Source organism: Melospiza melodia, chromosome 3 (genome assembly GCF_035770615.1).
Source record: "Melospiza melodia melodia isolate bMelMel2 chromosome 3, bMelMel2.pri, whole genome shotgun sequence".
Classification (NCBI taxonomy): Eukaryota; Metazoa; Chordata; class Aves; order Passeriformes; family Passerellidae; genus Melospiza; species Melospiza melodia.
Genome location: NC_086196.1, coordinates 22600851 through 22622643, shown reverse-complemented (window position 1 = coordinate 22622643; position 21793 = coordinate 22600851). Strand labels below are relative to the sequence as shown.

Below are 21793 nucleotides of genomic sequence, written 5' to 3'. Positions count from 1 at the left end.
AAACCAGATAGGGACTTTATTCCCACAAAAAGGATCTAGCAAGATTATGTATAACACTGCCATCTGGTGATTGTGCAATTATAAAGAATGAAGAGCTGGTCCCAACTAAATGGGATACTTCAGTTACCAAGGTTAAGAGATAGCAGAACTTCCTTCAGAGACTATTCAAAGGGTTTTTCTCCTCCAATATAGTTTGCTTTCTATAACTGAAGGCATTTTTCCTGTACATCACTGGCTATTTGATCTGTTGCTACAAGATGCAGTATGCTATGAAAACTTTATTCTGAAGACATGGATCACAGAAGAAACTTTCCTCAACCATCCCTAAAACAGAACTACTCGTTCATCTGTCTGTGATGACTGATCAAATAACTCACTTGAAGGAAGTAGTGCACGTGGATTTGTTGAAGGAACCAATATGAGAAAGTCACACAGGAATTCCATAGAAGTAGGAATCACTACTTTTCTCCCAAGAGGAAGAAAACCGAAGTATCTGTACTATTATAGAAGAGAACACAAACAAGTGAAAGAGCAATCTCAATAAGAGACAGCTGTCAGTACTGACCTCTCCACAAAACACTCAAGAACTTCTTAGAAACAGCCAGTCTATTCAAACAGTACAAAAGGAGTTTTGCTATACTTCCATTTGTACTGAAAAAAGCAGAGATATGGGGGATTTTTTAAAGAAAGCATAAAATACAACATTTTCCTTTTAAATATTTGCAAATTAAACCCTTGATTAAAAAACCCTAAATTTATCCCAGGCAAATAACGGAAGAAAAACATTCCTGCAAAATTGTAAGGAATATCAGGCAGATAGTCAAAATCCTGGAAATAAACTGATTAGTTTTATTACTAAGATTTTAAAAATCAGACAAAAATCACCAATAGTAATGTGATGATGTAGGCTATCTGTTTTCTCATATAATTTCAAGAAGTATAAAATCCTGTGCTTATAATTTAGTAGCGAATTAAAGAAATCTGGCATAATTAGCTGACAAACCCAGTACAAAAGCTACCTCAGAAAATTATCCAATGTATTTTCCTATGAAGTACCTGAAAGTTCACAATTCAACCACTTGCTAAACATTATGTCAGTAACTTCCAAACAAATGCCAGGAATCTATCTGGCAAATCCCTGGTAAATACAATATCCATCCCACAGTGTTTCTAAAATACATGGGTTTAAAAAGTTTTAGGGACAAGGATTAGTTTTCATAGCCACCATTTATCAAGGTGCTTTGTATTTGAAAATAGTGTTGAGCCTGCTGCCTTCAAAAGATTCAAAAAGTGTTTGGTTTTGCAACAACTTTTTCCTTATATTACAGTTCTTCAAAAACATTTTGTCAAAGAAACACAGCTGTATTTCCCTACACATTTTTGAAATGCATTATTCTTGTAATAAAATGTGTTGTTTTTGTAATAAAAAAGATTTTTGTAATCTACTAGAGTATTGCAGAACCAGCTTGTATTTACTATTTCAGTTTCAAGAATTTAGATAGAGAATATATTTTTATCTGTTTACTACAGTATCCAGAATACTGTCAGCACAATAAAGTAGTAATGAGAAACTGGTTTATTAGGTATAAAAATATTTCTATTAACTTCAGAATTTCTAAAGCCTTTAAAACTGACTACACACAAACATCTGTGGTAATTACATTAGCTCCTGAACAACTTCATTTAACTTCTTAAAAATAAGACTATTGAAATATAGGTACAACTCTGTCAGTAGCACACAGGGTTAGCTTATCTCCTCTAATTAAATTTTTAATTTGTCCTTGAAGTACATACTTTTAGAAATAAAAGTAAATGCTAACCTGGACTAATAAGAGGCCCAGCTTGGAGAAATATGTGTCATGTTCTTTTATGTTATTAATCTGCTTCATTAATTCCAGAAACATTTCAATAGCTCCTTTGCTGACCATTTTTAAACGGAGTGCTTCCTTTTCAGACATGACTTTTAGAGCTGCCATGCAATAGATGAGAGCTTCATGGTTTGTTTGTAGATCTTCATTCCACAGAACCTGCAACAAATAATCTAAAAGGAAAATCATCATTCAGAAAGTCTAATATTAAAATTTGTATCTGATACAATCAAGTCATTAAAGAGATTAGCAACTGGAAAACACCCTCAGATTGAACTCTTACATTTCTAATAAGTGGGCTAGAAAAATTGGATATTTGGACTGAAACCAAGAAACAATTATTGATGAATGAGAGAATGGGCCTGACTTTTGTTCTCTTAGACTTCAAGAACCAATGTAAGCTGTAAACACATAGCAGGAATCATTGAAATTCTCAGTCAAGATTTGCAAAAGTGATTGTGTGTGCCTGGAATTTTGTGTACTTCCCACTACTTCATTAAAAATCAAATGTCTTAAAGCATCTCAAACCGAGCACTAAAAGGCACAATTCAACTCTCACATTTGAAATCTGTTCATAGTCTTTTTAGATTTACTTTTTATGTAGGTAAAGTTGACATAGAAGTTTTGCTTTGTGCAACCACTGTCAGACATCTGAAATGTTCAAATTTACAGTTAACACATGGTCAAGGTATCTTTTGCAGTCAAATTGAGACATTCTGAATTTAGTGGGGTATCTTAAATAAATGAGTAATCCTAACCAACATTATACTTTTAAACTTCTAATAACTGATTCAAAGAGATATTTATTTATTTATTTCTGCTTCCTATTCGGTTCCAGTTGAATAAAAACATTTTCCTATATCATTAAACTGAAGCTGTAGGAAATGGATGAAGTACACACTCTAGGTTCTTGTCCAAACTCCCACCCTCACCAATTACATCACTTGGGTTGTGGCAATGCGAGTTTCAGGTTCCTGCTCTGCACAGTTTCAAACAGGGTCTTGAACAGTAGTTGTCTATTCTGGGATGAGGGATTAACTTATTTCTTCTACTGGACCTGCTGTACTGCACATAAACAGTTCACAAGGATAGAAGAGGAAAAAAAATTGAATCTATAACCCAGTGACTGTAACAGAGATCTGGGAAGATGATAGGCCAGGGTCACATCTTCTTCTGGGACAAGGTGGGTCCAAAACACAAAGAGTGAATAAACAAATAAAACAACACCTACCAATGCTCTTTCCTTCACTAGTTTTTAAAATACAGGGAAAGAAGAGCAAGTGAAAGAAAAGTGAATGAGGATGGAAAGGAGAGAAAAATGCAACTTGTTCAAATGCTGATCTCTACAAAACTGTACTTTTCTGTATCCAAAGTCAATCCTGTTCTGTTTCCTGTGAGTCCTTTCCTTGCCACCTGAAAGGCATGTCTTCATTTCTGACAACTGTGTGCTAAACTTTAAGACCATGAACACTCTAAACTATTTAAGAAAATATACATACATGCCTTAACCAATACAGATGCAATAACTGCTTGCAAGATCAAGGCCTACACTGATAAAACACACTAAGGTTTTAACAAAAGGAATGACTTTCAATCAATACTGAGTATCATTTGCACACTTTCATTTTGTTCATATTTCTCATATTTGCAAAGGGTCGGTGAGTGTGCATGACACAAACACTGTTAAAAACACAAAATATCTTAGAGACATTGCTGACAGTTCTGCAAAACCTTTGGCTCAATGTGAAGCAGCAGCTATAAAAAAATATAAGAAAACCAATGACTATTCTCAAGATCCTCTCTGATGATGGCCAACACCAGTCAGCATTATCTCATTTCTATAAATTTGGTGCAGATACAGCTTGAATTCTACAGATAGTTTTGTTCCATAAATCTCAAGAAGGATCCACTGGAGTTTGAGAAGGTACAGAGAAGGACTTCTAAAACAACTGAATGACACAATATCTGCTCAAAGAGCTAAGAGGCTGAGATGCCTCAATCTTGAAAAGAAGACAGAGATATGTGATAAGACTGCCTTTTAAAAAATCCTCAAGGTGAAAGGTAAACTGACTGTACAAACTCTTATAAATCCTGCAAAACTACAAGCAGGGGGATAAAGAAAAATGTATAGATTTAAAATAGCACACAGAGAATTTCTGGAAATTGTTCTATGACATCATAGAGGGAGACAGAATCAGAAAATCCAAAAAGGCAAACGAATGAACAAAAGACACAGAAACTAAAAAGGGATTAGGCAGGGATGCACCTTCCAATGTCCCTAACAGAACAGAAAAGTTCTGGATGCTGGAGTAGTGCTGGGTAAACAGATCACAGAAAACACACAGGCTCCTGTGCTCCCCCTAAATAGCATTCCTCATCCTCATCACTACTTAGACACAGAATACTGGACTAGACCAACCATCAGTTTGACCTAGGCAGGCAATTTTTAGTCTTTCTTCAGAATTTTTAATTCTGAAAATGTTTTTTCAAAGACAAACAACGTTAACTGTTGAATTTCAACATCCAACTTAAAGATAAGAAAAAATACATACCCAACAATGTATCATTTTGAATGATGAAATAATTGTTTTCATTCCTACAAATTTTAAATGCTAGCTTGCAAACACTAACAAGATTTTTTCCATCTACTTTCATCTGCAAAGAAATTGAAAGACATAAAATCACAACTAAGATCTGCATACAAAAACACATCTAACATTCTACAAGTTCAGACACCATGGCACACTTGTACTCTCACAGAACTATTAAATTAGAGCTTAAATCCTAACAATACATTAAAACAAACTGAAGATATATGCAGAATTAAAGGAAACTGAAATAACCTGAAACTCAGGTATTTTAAACTCTATTTAGCAAACTGTGCTGGCTTTAAAATAACAGTTTTAAACTTTTAATGTATTAATATAAACAGGTAGTATATCAATAACTTGCAGGATTTTTTTCTACAATTCCCTTACAAAGTAATTCTGTATGGAAATCAGTGGTTTGGCATCTATAGCCCTACCAACAAAGACCTCCAGTACAACAGTACATGTCACAATGAAATTTACCCTCAGCTGTCAGAAAACATGATCTTATGATGAGAGATTGTGAAAGGGAAGGAAGGGTGGTAAAAATACAATGACATCTCTCTTCCTTTTCTCTACACTTCAAGGGTAATTTCTTCTAGGTTCATGCTTTTTGGAAGATTACACAGAAAAATGTCTGTAAAGGAACCTTTCTTTTTAATAAGTACCACTTAACATCTCTGTGGTATCTGAGTATGTAAGTGTATCTTCTCAATAACATAACTTACACTGCCTTATAGGAGAACACGACTCCCTCAACACACATACACATTACCCACATGCCTACAACACAATGTTAGTGGGCATCCTTCCACCAGTGACTGTCCATACATGCTTTGCAGAACAGAAGTTCTGAAGCACAACATTTAATTGAGAGTTTTAACCAGAAATATTAATGCAAAAGATTATTTACATTCACTCACCTTCAAAAAAAAACCCTCCACTTTGGTATTTTCAGAATAAGATCAAGATATTATTCAAAAACAAAGCCTCATTTCCATGTGTACATTTTATAATCATTGGATTTTTTAAATCCCTGCACATGTACCCCAGTTTAGAACACTGTGTCTTTTTCATGGCTATACAATATTCCTGCCACTATACACCAACTATTCTATTTTGTGCCCCTCCTTCCTCCCCCAGATGTAACTTCTCTACAGAAAATAAGCTACAAGTGCTGATGTAGATGTACAGGAGACTAGTATCCCTGAGGAAGCAAACTGTACTTAGGAAAGAGTTAGTTTAGACACAGTTTACAAGTATGAAACGAAAAATTAAATGCAAGTTGTAATTCATGATTTTGAGCTCTGCATTTTACCAAAGAGCATTTCAAAACACTTACAGCCAGAATAATCTTTGCCAGCTTCAGGGAAAGTGGATCTGAATCAATGTCTACAAGTTTATATAATGTCTTCAGAAGGATGTTTCTTCTTTTAAATCTTTTTCCAAGCATATTTCCATCACCCAATGCTTGATGGAGCTTGGTACAAGCTAGACAAAGGTGTTCTATATTGTCTTCTCCTTGAAGGGTGCAGGAAAGGAGAGAAAAAAAAACCTAATTATCAGTGCCACTTTATCCAGAGCATCTCAATCCATGAAGACACAGAAGAACAAAATAAATAACAGGTTGCACAACAACAAAAATGAGATACCAAATAAATGTCTTCACATGCTAATGTGATACCCAGAAATAATTTTATTCTGCATTGTCAAAAAAGGAGACTCAAGCTGAGAAATCATTTAGCCAAAATAATACCTACAGCTAAAATGAAATTCACCTTTGATGCTTAATAATCAGATTGACCAAATGTCTATCAGGAAACTGTATCTCTGAGAACATTCTTCAAAGCACTCCACCAAACATTAGATGTGTAAAAGGGATCATTAATGAGCATTTTTCTCCCCATATACCTGACTTTATATATCAAACCTTGCTGGGATTAAAAAAAAGTGAATGTAAAAACTTGCTAGAACTCTTCAATGTAGAGGCGCAAGACATATTTGAGTGGAATGTTATCCTATTGACAAAAAACTGATCTAGTTCCTCACTCAAGTCCCTGAGACTCTGTTTAAAATATACAAAAATAAAACAGAATTGCAAAAACTGCATCTCAACATAATGGAATCATGAATATGTTTACAGAGAAAAGGAGAAGTCTTGTCTATTTTTAAAATTGAACAGTTAGATTTTTTGAAAGATTTTCTTACATTTGCCAAGTCCATAAGGTGACACTTACAAATCCCCATGTAAATCCACATGAACTGGCAGTATAACCTCTGCATTTACTCAGGGTGCACTTCACAGCTGAAATAAAGTCATATTCAAGGAGGCAAAGCACTTTCGATGAAACATGTCTGAGGCCCCTACCCTGTAGGCAGATTCAAGGACTGATCTCTCAGGATGAGAAGTGCCTGGAAGCTCTCAATTTGCAATCATCACACTCAAGGAACAGCAATGACTATTCCATTTCTACTCCCATCATGAAGAAAATTTAACAAAATTTAGCATGATTCTAAACGCTCTGCTTCAGTAAGCTGTTAAACAGGAGTGGCAAGGAACCAAAACTGAAAGGTCTTACACTCCATTTCATCAAAATTAACAACAAAAATTATTCATCACTCATCCCATGGGGCATTTTAAAGCTTAACCTCCTGAATATTGGAAGGTAACAAAATTAATTATTTGTTCCTCTAGAAAAAGAGACTTAAGGGTTTTTTTGTCACATTATAAACAACTCAAGCACATCATATTCAGAAGAATTTAGGCAATAAATAAGTTCCAGGCTAATTCCAGATTTGTTTTTGCATGGAAAGGCTTCTGCAAATACTTCTGCATCAGGAAGGTGAAGAAAAAGGCTTCTCTATTAATATATGAAATAAATGTGACCTAGGTTCATGTGCAGGGAATTAGCTAAAAGGTACAAAGCAAATGACTGTATACAAAATTAAAAAATATTAAATTACCAACAGACCCACTCAAAGCATCTCAATTATGGAATTCTAATATTCATAAGAATTATGCAGTAAACAGTCTAAAGAAAGCAATATATCACACAGTTGCAGGAGGCAATGATGCAATTCAGTTACAATTTGTGTTAATATTCAAGAAGTAGCAAAACTCAGGTCTGAATGCATATATATGTAGTACTACATTCAATCAGCTGGTGAGAAGGTATCATTAGATAATGTCATCTATTATTAGATAAAATAGGCCATAATCAGGTTCTTATAAAAGCTAGAAAAACCCCAATACACTAACCAAATCAAGTGAAGACTGAGGAATAGGGGCATGAAAACCGATTTTCCTTAGCTACATTCATGACAAGGGAAAGACATGATTAGATTTTACCTCTAAATTTTATTTTGCTTACAAATAAAGAACACCTCACCATGCAAGACTGTAACTCAGTGGCTGATATTTGACAATCTTGGCATTAAGCAAGGAAAATGTGAAGTTACATAGTTGTTTTCAAATTTCCTGATCACTGTTTTCTATACATCAGTGACAGACGTGGGAATGAGAATCCTGTCTTTTTTAAACAATTACAAATATTAGGAATCACTTAGCAGTGTACAGGTGTTTCATACTCATGAACATCTGTAAAACTGTGCAAAAAAAGTTCTAACCTGTATCATGCTATCACAAACACTGCTAAAGATCCTGTAAAACAGAATTACTTGTAAAAACAAATCTACTTTCTATATTCTCATCATTCAAATAAATACAGTGTCTACAGAAGGCAACTGAACAACTTTTTCAATGCAAAATAGATTCCAGAGTTTAACCTTTCAAACTATACTTAATTTACTCAATTTTGCTTCAGTATTCTGACTCATTACATACTTTTCTGGCACATCTAACACTTTAATCACAAGTGGAAATTTTCATTAAGATTTCCTTAGTTTTTTAAAATGGATTGAGACCTTCAATACAGTCTATGGTTAAAGCAGTGAATTGTGCAGTACTTATTCTTAAAATTATTAGCTCAACGCTGACTGCTAAGCTTGCAGAGCTATGTTGTCTAAAATAAGGTAATTAATCAGACAAGGTTCACACTAAACCAGTTCTGGGGTTTTTTACAGGATCACAGAATGGGTGAAGTTAGAAATGACCTCTGAAAGTCATCTGGTACAACCCCTGTGCTCAAGCAGGGCCACCTAGACTGCCCAGGCCAGTTTTACACTGTGAAGTCACTGAACATATAGAAGCATAAAAGGCCACATACTCCAATTACTGTTATTATTTTGTAGTAAACAAAAATGAGTCCCATGCTTCCTGCAAGAAGCAGTACAGAAAACACACCCTTTCAGAGCAGTGTTACCCACTTTTTTCCAGTTCACGCAGAATTGGTAGAATCCTTGTATGCCAAAAGAAATCTTCCTCTTCCCATTCATTTATTCTTGTTTCATCTGTTAAGCCTTCAAAATACATTCAAAACAAAAGCACACATTCAGTGAAGGTTTCATTTTCTACAATAATAAATAACTACAAATACTTTATTCATTAGTCAGAAAAAAATCTAAAAATGTCACATTTTGCTATATTCTGGGTTATTCTATGAATTAAAGATTTTCTTTCTATTTACATGTTCTCAAAAACGAACATTTCAAACAAAACTAGATGGATAAGTGGTTTGATACGTAAAGCTGTATTGTAAAGCTTTTGTTTGCTGACATTAATGGTTCATTTGATCACTGAATTGGAGGGTAATGACTATCTAAACATCAAAGTGTCCTACTACTTCTCAGCTCTGTGTTCACGTGACAGCTTATTATTTGTTCAAAATAAATGCATACTAGAGACAATCCTCTAGGATTGCAGAATTTTATCTAGTACATGTGCATGATATAACACTAAGCTTGATTAACTGACTGGTCAGTCAGGGAAAAGTCCTGTTAGTTATTACATCCTGTTAGCAATTCTAACTACTTCATGCAATTAGTTTTGCAAAATTCATGACTAAACTTTTATAAAATGTATGTTTATTCCTATTCTTCATTGCATTCAGCAGTTTGTAACACGGCAACCCCTGAAATGAGTAGTAAACTATAGATATGTGAAAGATATTTTGCCTCCAAAAAAACATGTCAGAAATCTTGAAGAAAACCAACTCCCACTGTTCTTGGCTGCTCTCAGCCAAATACCCCCGTGACTCAGGAAAAGCTACTTTCCATTATCAGAAACCTTGTTTACTTCACAAAGGGAATTTTAAAAATATTTAAGCTTTTTTTACTTGGCTTCAAAAAGAAAATACCAAAAAAAATTGTATCACAGACATCAAGGCAAAAGTTGGCAGACCTGAAAACCAGTGGACTAGAATTTTTCTGGGAACAAGACTGGGAGCATGGATCCGTTTTCAGATTGGACAAGGAAGATGGTGAAAACACAGTTTATTAAAAAATGAAATCAAGGATTCACTTTCATATGGATGCAGTATCAGTGGGAATTATTCTGACATGCTGAACATCCTTTACACCTCCACCTAGTACTTTGTGAAGTGACAAAATTCTGGCCTTGGCCATTGGGCCACTACAGATAGAGAGCCAGAGCTTCTGTGAAACTCAAGATGTCAAGGATCTAACAGTTGCTTACAGGGTGCATGTAGGCATATGTTTGGAGTTCAATATTGGGTTAAGCTCTTTATCTTGCAGGCAAGCAAAGTTGTTATAAAAACAGGGTCTGGTTTGTTGATTTGTTTTTACTTTGAGGTTTTTTAAATAGGGAAATAAAAGCCACACAACTCTACTAAATAAGAAAGCCATTAAGACTGGATTATACACATTTATTTAAGTAATGGATTTGTCTGAAAATGTCTCCTGTTGTTCATTACTAGCTCTTGCATTTAAAGGACAATGTGAATTCCTAACAGAAATATGAAGGAACACAAAAACTACTATTCTACCTGAGAACACCAATAATAAGAGGTTTGCATCACAAGAACAGTATCTCAGACCTTAAAACAGTGACTGCGTACTGGCATTACTTGGAACAGTAAAACAATTTAAAACTTTGCATTTTAAAAACTTGCTCTTTAGAAAATAACCAAAGGACTAGTTTTTTGGTCTATATTAACTGTCTACCTACATTTTACACACAATTAATCTATCAAATATACCTATTTCAAAAGATTAAAAAGTAATACACTATATTTGATATATACATATTAGATATAAAAGTGCATGTTATTAGCAAATATTATTCTTCTTATTATTTTGCATGGCATTTTTATTTTCAAGATCAAATGAGCTGATCATCTTATTTAAATTGATGAGTGGCATAATTCATAAAACACTATGCAGTGTTTCCAATGAAGTGAAAATTCTGCTCTGGATAATGTAAAAGTACAGCTGAAATAAGAACACTACAGTAGTGTGCACACTTCCTTCCTGCCATAAAACCCACATGTTGACTCAATTATTTCTTTTATTTTCTATCTGTAGCTTCCTCTCCTAAACTGAAAGATGGAACTGACTTTTTAACTACACATATACTTAACTTCATTAGTCAAGAAATAGAAAACTTTGGGCATGCATTTGCAGACAGAGACAAACTTCTCACTTTAAAAAAAATTACCAAATCCATTTAATTTTCAGTTCAGAATGAAAAGAACAGATGCTTTTTTGTACTGCTCTGCTTCACTTGTTCATCAGAAGAATACAGCAAACTGAAAGTCATAGTGGCATAATTAAAAAAAAAATAATTATACCTTATATCTAAATAAGGTATCCCTTATATCTAAATTTAATTATCTCTTATACCTAAATAAAAAAGAAGATAATCAGCTTTTACTAAACAAGTAAGAATGACCAGACAATACACGACTCTAAAGTAAAGCAACATTACTAAATCGTGTCTCAGTCCTGGGAGATTTTTTAAGCTGCTGATGAAAAGTTAGGGTACTAGCTACATTTAAAATATTGCAGAAGCTGTCCAGAACTTTCTAACAGAGCAAACCACAATTCAACAGAAAAAATAGTCAAGGCAAAAAAATGCAGCAAGTTCAAGTTGGTTGTCTCCGTTTTTCATAGGTCTTAACTGCTGCTTTGCATTCTGGTCAAAAAAAAAATCACTAATCAGTCTACATTTATTGGTTGCTGTTTTTAGCATGTAAATACAAGAGCCTTAGCAACACTGAGCTTTGAAAGCTGAGTACTGCCTGACTTATAATGTTTAGCCTTTGCACTGAATACTGAGTGGCCACGAATAGATCAATATTAAAACAGTCTACCTCCTCTCTAAAATGTCAAAGCATAAACACAATTCATATCAGAAAATAGAAATAATTTGTAAATGAACACTCCACCCAGAATCCCATTGTAGAGAAGAAATGATGGATAATTCTTGGTGCCATCCCCTTCTTTACTGTGGGACAAAAGATGAAGCAGGCACAAACTAAGGAAGCTACATAATGTTAAAAAAGTAGATTTAAAAAGAAATAATCCTAAAAACACACTTTATATTTTCAGTAACACCAGTAAAATAGCACAAACAAATTAAAAGGCTTGTAAGTGTACTAACTTGCATGACATGGTAATTACTCTAATTACTCTCTGCTCCTCAGAAAGAAATAAGAGCAGAGCACAGTACAGCTTTTGCCAGAACGATCTAGAATAATAGAATTTCTCGTTTCCAGAAAAATAGTAATAAAGCACAATAACAGCACAGTAGAAAGTTCAGGTTTCCATACCAGACTCTCAAATATGCACTTGTGATGTATGAAATGCGCCAGCTATGAGGAAATATTATTAAAGTCTGTTATGTAAAATTAGCAAAATGTATCCCTACAGAGCAATCCAAAATCTGTTTCTTCAGATAATACAGGCTGGCATAATTTTATTAGTTTCTGTGCAACTGTGACAGATTACAAAAAGTGATGGGCAAATAAGGTATTAATGAATTGGCAGATTCTTAAGCCTAGATATGGGAAAAGCAAATAGAAAATACCAAGATATATTTAGAGTGAAGATCTCTTGAATATTGTTTCTCTTCACTAAGAACAGTAAGAAAATCCAATATATCTAGAAAACCAAAAAATATTGTTCAGTGAATAATAAAGAACAATACTGGCAAATCACAAGAATTACATTAATTCTATTTGACTGCATTTCACATTTTTTGAATGGAGATGAAATCCCTTGTACCTGTTACTCTTCTCTTCTGGCCTGAAGTCCTCAGCTGTGATGACTTTTTTCCAGGCTCTTCTATCTGGTCACTAAAAGATGCAGTATGAACACACAAAAGCATTATCAGAAAATTGTGCTCATATTGCTTGCTCTTTCACATGCATTGAGTTGTGCATATTAATAACTAATTGGAAAAGATGATGTTATTTTACTAAGTTAGTAAGTTAGCTGTTCATTAAAAGTTACATGTAAATACAACCTCCGCCCATATGTATTACAGAAAGCTCCTTCAGAAATACTGACATATTCACACCACAAGAGGTCACCCTTATGGAACACAAAAACGAAGCACTTCTGCTAGCTCAATAAAATGAAAGATGAACCAAACTAAATTCAGAAAGAGACGATTTCTATTTTACCATCAGCTTCACTACATTAATATAAAACTCAATTACCTTAAAAATATAAGTTCATCCATTCACAAGGACAGGTTTTTTTTTCTGACAGGATTATCACTTTTATAATATTTAACGAGAAGATCTTTCAAAGAAACAAACACCTGAGTAACCTTTAAAGTATATATTAGAACTTCTGGGTGTGCCAGTGAATTATTGCTAACTGTGTAGTGATCACTAGTTCTGTCAGTACAACAACAGGTATGTTGCCATTTCTATTGTTCTACAAAGTAATGCCATAATTCCTGCTGATTTTATGGTCAGTCTTTCTTTGGACAGAGGAAACTACTACATACATCTATAATAAATTTATTTATTTATTATAAATAAATAGTTTGCCTAGCTACACACTCAAGCAGCACTGATCTAAAAGAAATATACAAGATGTAGACTCCCTGCTATCAAACTGGAATCTTTTCTCCTGTACTAAAGAGAAAAGTCTTAATCTATGTTTTCTATTCTCAATGTATGTTTAATTTAACACTTCTTATTGCATTTAAAGTTCATGTACCAATACAACCTAATCTCCCGAACTCCATTCTAAAGATGACAGTAGTGTGCTAGCAATGTTACTTCATTTTTTTTTAACCGAGTAATTTAGTTATTCTAAGGCTTAAAACTAAACTGTTGTTTAAGTAGTTTGCTGGATTGGTGCCTAAATCCTGTCTGTCAGTCCAGACAGAAGATGTAAGTTATCCTATCAGCAGATGGAGACAAAATAAAAGACAAAGCTCTTGCAAGATCAGTTCCCTGCAAAAAGGACTGGATAGCTCACTGTGGTCAGTGAGAAATTTCCCAAGCAATCACATCACAGAGGACCAGTTGCTTCATTACGGCTAAGAATGAACAGTGCTTTATTTTTACAGCATGAGGATTTAAGTGCTCCAAAATCCAAATGCTTACACAAACTATCTTGAAATTATTTCAACTCACATATAGCAATTTCTACTCCTCTGAGGAAGCACTACTTTATAAAATACAAAAGGCAAGTGTTTGCGTCTCTAAAATTGTCTGACATGTCTAAGAAAGAAGGAGCTTAGTGCACCCATTACAGACAGTTCAATGTATTGGTAGAAATAAAAATTTGATTCCATTTCTGTGAATGCCTTGTCCTACAAACTTCAAAAGTTTCAGAAATATTTCTACAAGTTTCAGCCATCTGTGAAATCAAGACTACAACTTGAAAACTTACTAGATAAGCAAGAGAAAAACTTCAGTCACCGTAAACATAGCTACCTTCAGAAATCAGTACCTTCAGAATTGTGTGTGTAGGCATGATGATACTACATGCCTATATGAATACAGATGTTAGAATTTGCTTTCCTCAGAGAAAGTGTTTTGTAACTATATCCTCTCTGTGCCTCTTCCCTGAAAATGTAAATCCAGGGTGAATCCAAGAAACTCAACAAAGACAATCCTATGAGTTTTGCTGGAAGGAAAAGCAAATTAATATAAAAAGCCACTGAAGCAAAGGATGAGTTAACTTACCAGAGAGAAACACCACATGTGTGAGATGTAGAGTAAGATCATGTCAATTGTGCATGAAAAGAAGTTTGGGCTGGAATCTGTTGTTTTTTAAACACCAGTATCAACACCAGTATCACCAGTTTAGAGACTTAAATTAGTAGGAAAGCAAATTGTTCTGTGAATACCAGCAGTAGAACCATGTATGCTTTTGGGGAACATCCTCATAAGTCACCCAAACTTCCATTATTTTCAGAAAATGAATACACTGAATACCTATATAATTGGGAATGGTTCATGGGCAGGCTTATCTTTAGGGAATATGTACAATTTAGGAATTCGGTGAGAGATTATAAAATCCCTTTACGTGTCTTTACCACTCTGTCAACTTCATTTTAGTTACACAGCCTTTTGGTTTGTTATCTTTACATTTTCATTTAGGATTGAAATTTAAATAGAAGTACCTTATTAAGAACAATGCAGTTAAAATATGATCAACCTATTATAAAAAATAAGTCACCTACTATTGAAGGGAACTGGCTTGTCAAGAGAGTGGTTGCCTTGGAAACAAAGTCAATTGGCAGAAATCTGATCGTCTGATAAGGGCCTCATCAAGAAATCAACTGACAGAGGCTCTGATGATTTACAGAAGAAAAGGAACTTGGCAACTGGATCATTTTTGTCCTTCTCATATAAAAGAAATCATAGTAGCATCAATGAAGAACACTGCTCTCTTAAATGTACACAGAGTGTGAGGACTTCCAAAAAGAAAGTGAGCCAGTACTGGAGTAGTGTGGTGAGGTGGGTTGACCTTGGACAGATGCCAGGTGCCCAATCACACCACTCTTTTCACTCCCCCCCTCAGCAGGACCAAGGGTAGAAACAAGATGGCGAAAAACCCACGGGCCAAGACAAAAACAGTTTAATAAAACAAAAGCAAAGGCCACTTGCAGAAGGAAAGAAAAACAAAAGATTTATGCTCAACTTCCCACCAAAAGCAATGTCCAGCCATTTCCAAGGAAGTAGGGCTTGAGCATGCACTGATTGCTCTGGAGGACAAACCTCATAACAATAAACACCCCCTCACTTCTTTTGTCTTAACTTTCACTGCTGAGCAGACATCATACACTATGGAATCCCTTTTGTCTAGCTGTCCTGGTTATGTCCCCTCAAAACACCTTGCCCACCCTAAGCCTACCGGTGCCAGGCTGAAGGTGGAGAGACAGGACTGATGCTGTGAAGTGCTGCTCAGCAGCAGCCAACTGCTCAGACCCAACACATGTTCAGTATTTTCCTCTGGTGAAAGAATGGATAATTAAGTGAAAGCTGCATTTATTAAGCAATTCTGCATGTTTAGAAATTTACTTGCTTGTTCTTGCCTTGAGCCTCTTGCTTATAGTACACCTGCAAACTCTCACCCTTCCATGGTATTCCAGGGAAAACTACATTTCTATGAACTATATCCCAGAGGCAAAGAATTGAACTAGTAATCTCCAAAGAAGCTGCACACAACAGCAAGGTTTGAATCACAAATGTGAAAGTAAGGTCCCAATGAAGGAACAGTGCTTGGGCTCCTTCCTCATACTGCACCTTAAACATCTGAGAATCTGACTACCTCCCTACCCAAAATCCTGGCATTGGGCCTGAATTTTGTCTCACACTATCCCACAGATTTAGACCCTTACCATCACCCCTGCTACAATTTTGGCCCAGGAAAGGTGATATTTTCCTTGACAAATGCCTGAGTACAGGGCACAGATAAGCAGACTACCTGTGTGTATTAAAAATAGGGAGGTAATTAAAAATAGCTTCATTGTATTGATATAACCAATGACACTGCAGATAGCCACCAAGCCAGAGGCTTACTCCTTTGTTTAATTAATTATTGGTAGAGATGTATGGCTGGTACCCCTGATTATTTAGTTACCAGTTAAGAAGGACATATGGTCTAACACTAACAAGTTAATGCTTCTCTACAGAATTGTATCTATCAAGCACCTGTGGTCAGCAAGGTAGCAAAGCTCAACTAGAACAAAAAGAGAACATGACCATCTTTTCTGAATTGTCCAGCTTCAAGACATTCCCTCTTGACATTACCCTCTCCTCACAGTATCCTGTATCCTCCTCAAAGCATCCTGTAACATCTTATATATCCTCACAGCTTTGGGAGTCAAAACTAGATAAAGTGGGAGAAGAACAGAGGAGCACAGTAATTGAGATAGCGTAATAAAGAATGAAAAATATACAGGTTACTTTTCAAAGGGAAGAGCAGGAATAAAGGGGAATGAGAAAAAAATTAGGACAGCAGGGATAGAAAACATCATAAGCACCATAGTATCTCCTTCTGCAAGTGCCAAGGCCTCACACAACTTTGCTCATCCAGATGTTATGAACCTCTCCTTTTGTACCCATGCAAAATAGATCTATGGACTCTCTCCTAAAGTAGAGACAGGAATTGGGAATATCCCATGTAAACTAGAACCTGAACAGATTCTTAAAAAGGCATAGAGCTACTAACACACAGACTGTGCATAGCATGCCCTGAGTAAATGCTGTAAGGAAACTCTAGACTGTAGACACGATCTGATGTCTGGAAACAGATTTCTTTTCCATTTTTAAACACGCCCTTTTTATTAAGCCGAAGAACTCTAATTATGGGTACATGATTTCTACACATCTGTAACTGCAGAGCCCTTTCTATATCTATAGAACCACCATTCTTATCTTCAAGTTACTTCCTCAGAAGCAAATCTAAGCTCCAGATAGTTTGTTTAACCTTAGAGCCCTTTTATATTTGGTCTTTATTTTGATAAGGTAAACAAATCTTTTTTCTTCCACTTTCTCCTCAGAGTCATTCAGTTTCTCCCCTCTGTATTTTCCTTCATTACATCCCCTTCAGCTCCCACAAAATTCCTTTTTCTAGTTTATTTAAAAGCCAAAAATGTGGCTGAAATTTTTACAAAATTATTTTGGATCCATGATATATCAATGTTTTCAGGCCTGCAAAAGTCTAGGAGAGCAACTTCTAACTTTTCACAAAGCTCTAAAAACAGTGCAGGCACTGCAGCAGATGCAGACTGTTTATACATAAATACAAGCACTGAACATCTCATTTTACCAACATATGTTGTGTGCATCGGAAAGCCAGACATGGTGTATCTACACCCAAAAATCAAGACATTTTACTAAGTGTAAGGAAGAACAGATTTCAAGCAATGCTAAGCAGATTTTGGGGGCCCATCCAGGCAAGCCAGATGTATCAAAATGACTACTAGGCACAAAGGTGTTCTTCCAGACTCGTTCAGAGTTTGGTTCCCATGACTGGATAATCCATAAACAGACAGGCCATTTAGAAAGAATGTTATTTGAGATTTTACTCACCTGTATATTCAGAGTGTGACTACACATTTACACTGTAATCTGGGTTTATTTTTATTGCTAGTACTGTCCAGCATGGCATGCCTTATATTGATAAAGATCATTTGGCTATTTAAGCAGCTGAGTGCTTCTCTTTCAACCGAAGTTCACAATTCTGTATGGACTACAAAGGAAAAAGCTGGAAGGAGGTGTTGTGGAAGTATATACAACCAATAAATCCTTAAAAAGAACCATCACAGGTAAATAGTTTTTCCTGTTTTGAGTGTTTGCCATGGGGGAGAAGAGCTCTTGTCCCACAGTCAATGATGGTGCTACAATGCACCCTAACCCTCCCTCCATGTATTGAATGATCTTGATAAAAACTCCTGCCAAGCCTTCTCCTCTCCACGGTAAACAGTTCCAGATCTCTCAGCCTTTCCTTATACAAAAGATTCCTTCACATTTTAGCAGCTGGATTCCCTCCAGTCATTTCAACATCTCTATTGCATTGGGGAGCCTGGAGCTGGTCCCAGCAGCAAAGGTGTAGCGGAGGTTTTCAAGACACAAATGAACAGCTTGCTGGAAAATCTCATCTACTCTCTTTTCCACAAAAGATCAGGCCAGATCATCTTCTGAGGTCTCTCCCATCCTGAGCTTTTATCCTGAACTTGTACATCAGGACCTCTAGGTGTTTTTCTGCAAAGCTGCCTCCCAGCTGGATCACTCCCAGTATATAATAGTGCCCGGGGTTGTTCCTGCCCAGATGCAGGACTTTGCACTTGTCTTTGTTAAACTGCATCACGTTCCTGTCAAACCATTTCTCCAGCCTGCTGAGGCTCCTCTGGACAACCCTCTGGTATATCAGCCAATGGGTTCTTTACCTACTGACTGTCAGCACTTTAAAAAAAATTATTCAGAACTGTGGTCTCATGAACAGCCCGAGAGATCTCTTAGCACTGTGGAGCACCACGCAAAGATACCCAGGGCTCTGGGGCAAGTTTATCAGGGCACAGCCTAACTCAGCAGCTGTCTCCAAAAGAACAACAGCAGCTCCAGGGAAAGTTAAAGGAGCTAATGGTGATCCTGGGAATTAGGGTACTAAGGACAATGGAGCAAACCCTGAGTCAGCAGCAAGGGACAAAGCGGTGCAAGAGGCCCAAGGTGAAGAAGGGGAGGAGTCAGATGTGGAGCTGCAGCAAGTGAAACGGCTATGGACCTTCTCAGAGCAGGTTCATTTACACAATGCTTTTAGGAGCCACTGCTTCAGAACACAATCCCCTGCTACCATGATTCCTCTGCTGTAAGTGTTTAGTGATCAAGAAACTAGAGTTCTAACTCTAAACCAAAATTACTGATGTTAACAACAAGACATTGCCCTGTAGACTTTGAAAGGAAGTATAAACAACATTCCAGTATTTTTGCCAAAGCAACTAGTAGGAAGTGTTTTTAGCTTTTGGCAAAATGAGAAAAATTAGTATTTAGTTTTTTCATTTACTCTCACAGAAATTAATTTTTCCACACACCAATTAACATTTGCATTTCTCATTAATCCCTTTATTCCAATTTCATTATACTATCCAGATATTTCATGTTGCCAGAAGGACATCAGAATTAGTTTCTGGTATTGCCTTTCATTATTTGAATAGTAGGGAATATGTTTTTTATTGCAAACCAACTGATTCCTTCCTGACCATAACTTAGCACTTGAAAAGCACTCTATACTTTTAGACAAAGAAATGACCTTCACTGAGCCACTTAAGAGAATCTGTCCCTATTTTACTCAGTTACCACAGAATCTTCCATTCTGTGATGTCATCTGAGGGACAAACAAGACAGATAAACAGAATCTGGAAATAAGCCTCAAAGAAAAAAAAAAACCAAACAAAAAACAGGATAATAGCTCAATTTTTAAAGACTATTTTCTTTTTCAAAAAAACAATGGAGAAAAAATTACTGGCAGACAGCTAAAAGAGATATAAAATAAAGTATTAAGCCAATTACACACAATTTGAGTCAGTTTTACTTCTCATCCACAAAACTTCTCAAAAGCATGAAAATAATCTAAAACCTGGTAATATAGATGTCCTGAAATTATTTCAGGAACTGCAGAGGGTTATAAGGAACATAATAAGAAGAGGAAAAAAACAAAGGGAGTGAAAACTATAATCAAGTGCATAACTGATACCACTGATATGAGAAAATATAACTAGTAGAAAGACAACATAATTTGTAAAAATATATTGACAAATAGACCAACTCTCTGAGTCATCCTAAAGATGAGTAAATAACAATCCTGTAAACACAATCATGGGAATAGCTCACTCATTTCTTATGACAACTCCAGCGATAAAAAATACAGCATTTCTTATTTACCCAGGCTGTTGATGGAGAACCTCATGCACATGTTAAACAGTATGACTTAAAATAATAATCAAGGTTGATGAAAAACTTCAATCCTTATCCTTTTTATTCTTCATAGTCTTTGCATATTCTGTCTAATATTGAAAATATTAACAGTATCTATTTGGGCAGAGTATCTTTAGGCAACCAGACAACTGACAGTCTAATTCTAACCATAAAAAATATCTACAACATTAGCCTAAATATATTTGAGTCTGAAAACCACACCCTCATCATCTTCCTAACTTGAATCTTGAATACACACTGCATTTCTAAACAGAAAATAAATTTAAATCCATTGTTACTACAGGTCTACCTAGACTGAACTGACATTTCTTCTCTACCCTTTGCATGGCACACTTTCCCATTCCAGAATTGCAATTCAATTGGTATTAAGGACTCTCAAGACCTAGATCTCCCAGATTTAGAGACCAATTATATTGACCTGAATCTAAGTGCTAGAGTGGAAAGACTCTTTAGAGTACAGGGTAAAAAGGGGCCTAAACTTCACTGTCTCTTTCGTGATCTAAGAGACTAGAGATAAAAGTTACCTCTTGCCCTTTTCTTTAGAAGTCTGTAACAAGTTCAGAAAAAAAGAATTCTTCTTCCCCAGTGTTCTCTCAGTACCCCTTAATCCTATACCAAACCAGGCACCTTCTTGAAAGGGTAGGTGTCACAATCTGGAAAACATTGTAGAAAGCTTCACCTATGAAGGATTTCCCACCACTCAAAATCAGTTATCCAAATAGGCAGTGGAACTGAGGCAGAAATAGATAAAGATTAATTGGGAGCATGTTGATTTCCTGTTTCCCTGTCTTTATAAGAATTCCAAAAGTTGTCAATATACATAATTTTAAAAAATATAAAAATATAAAAATACTGAAAAAAATCTGGAGAGTCAGCTACACCATACTTCAAACCAATAGCCACACCATATCATTTCAAAAAACATCATCCAGAACAAAACAGAATGGGTGTTCCCCTCAAGAAAAAAAATTTCTCTCCTCTGTGGAAATCCTCTTCTTTGAAGAGAAAAAGAATGTATATTTTGAGCACAGATGTGAAGGTAGTTTAAGCAACCAGAGAGAAGTAATTTCCAGCGGTCCCCTCCAACCCACCCTATTCTATGAATATATGATTCACTTTATCATTTAATCCATTGCTTTTATAATTTTCTATTGAAATATTCCAAAATTCTAAAAAAGCACAAGAAGGAGAAACTATTCTCATGGAAGAAGAATATATTTCAAGGATACTGTAAAACAGGCATTCAATAAAGAGAGAAATGGTGAGAGAAAACAGAGCACAGTATATCTCCTTTACAGTACCTGCTAATCCTTTTGTAGCTCTTTATAAAACTCGCTTATTAAAAAAGAACAAGCCACTTGGGAATGAACTGTTTGCCTCCAAACTCTTCCTCACCCAAGGCACCTCTGCTTTTAAGAAGTCCTGGAATGACATCTAAGCTTTCAGAATATTGAGAAATTGTAGTAGGAAAAAAAAAAATCATCATTCTTTCACACCCGGGAAACTGTTG

The 21793-nt window shown here is 35.6% G+C and overlaps 1 protein-coding gene across 4 annotated transcripts in view; it reads right to left on the bottom strand.

The window, feature by feature from the left end:
• Positions 1–21793, bottom strand: part of ARMC2 (armadillo repeat containing 2) — a 68878-nt gene that overhangs the window by 36230 nt on the left and 10855 nt on the right. For all 4 annotated transcript variants that reach the window (XR_010027073.1, XM_063150980.1, XM_063150979.1 and 1 more), the window contains exons 7-11: positions 12599–12669; positions 8783–8875; positions 5799–5977; positions 4421–4523; positions 1821–2041 (exon numbers count right to left, since the gene is read on the bottom strand). Coding sequence is in view for 3 of the 4 variants with exons in the window: in XM_063150980.1 (XP_063007050.1) it covers positions 1821–2041; positions 4421–4523; positions 5799–5977; positions 8783–8875; positions 12599–12669 (667 nt within the window). In the remaining variant the exon portion in view is untranslated. The remainder of the gene's footprint in view (positions 1–1820; positions 2042–4420; positions 4524–5798; positions 5978–8782; positions 8876–12598; positions 12670–21793) is intronic.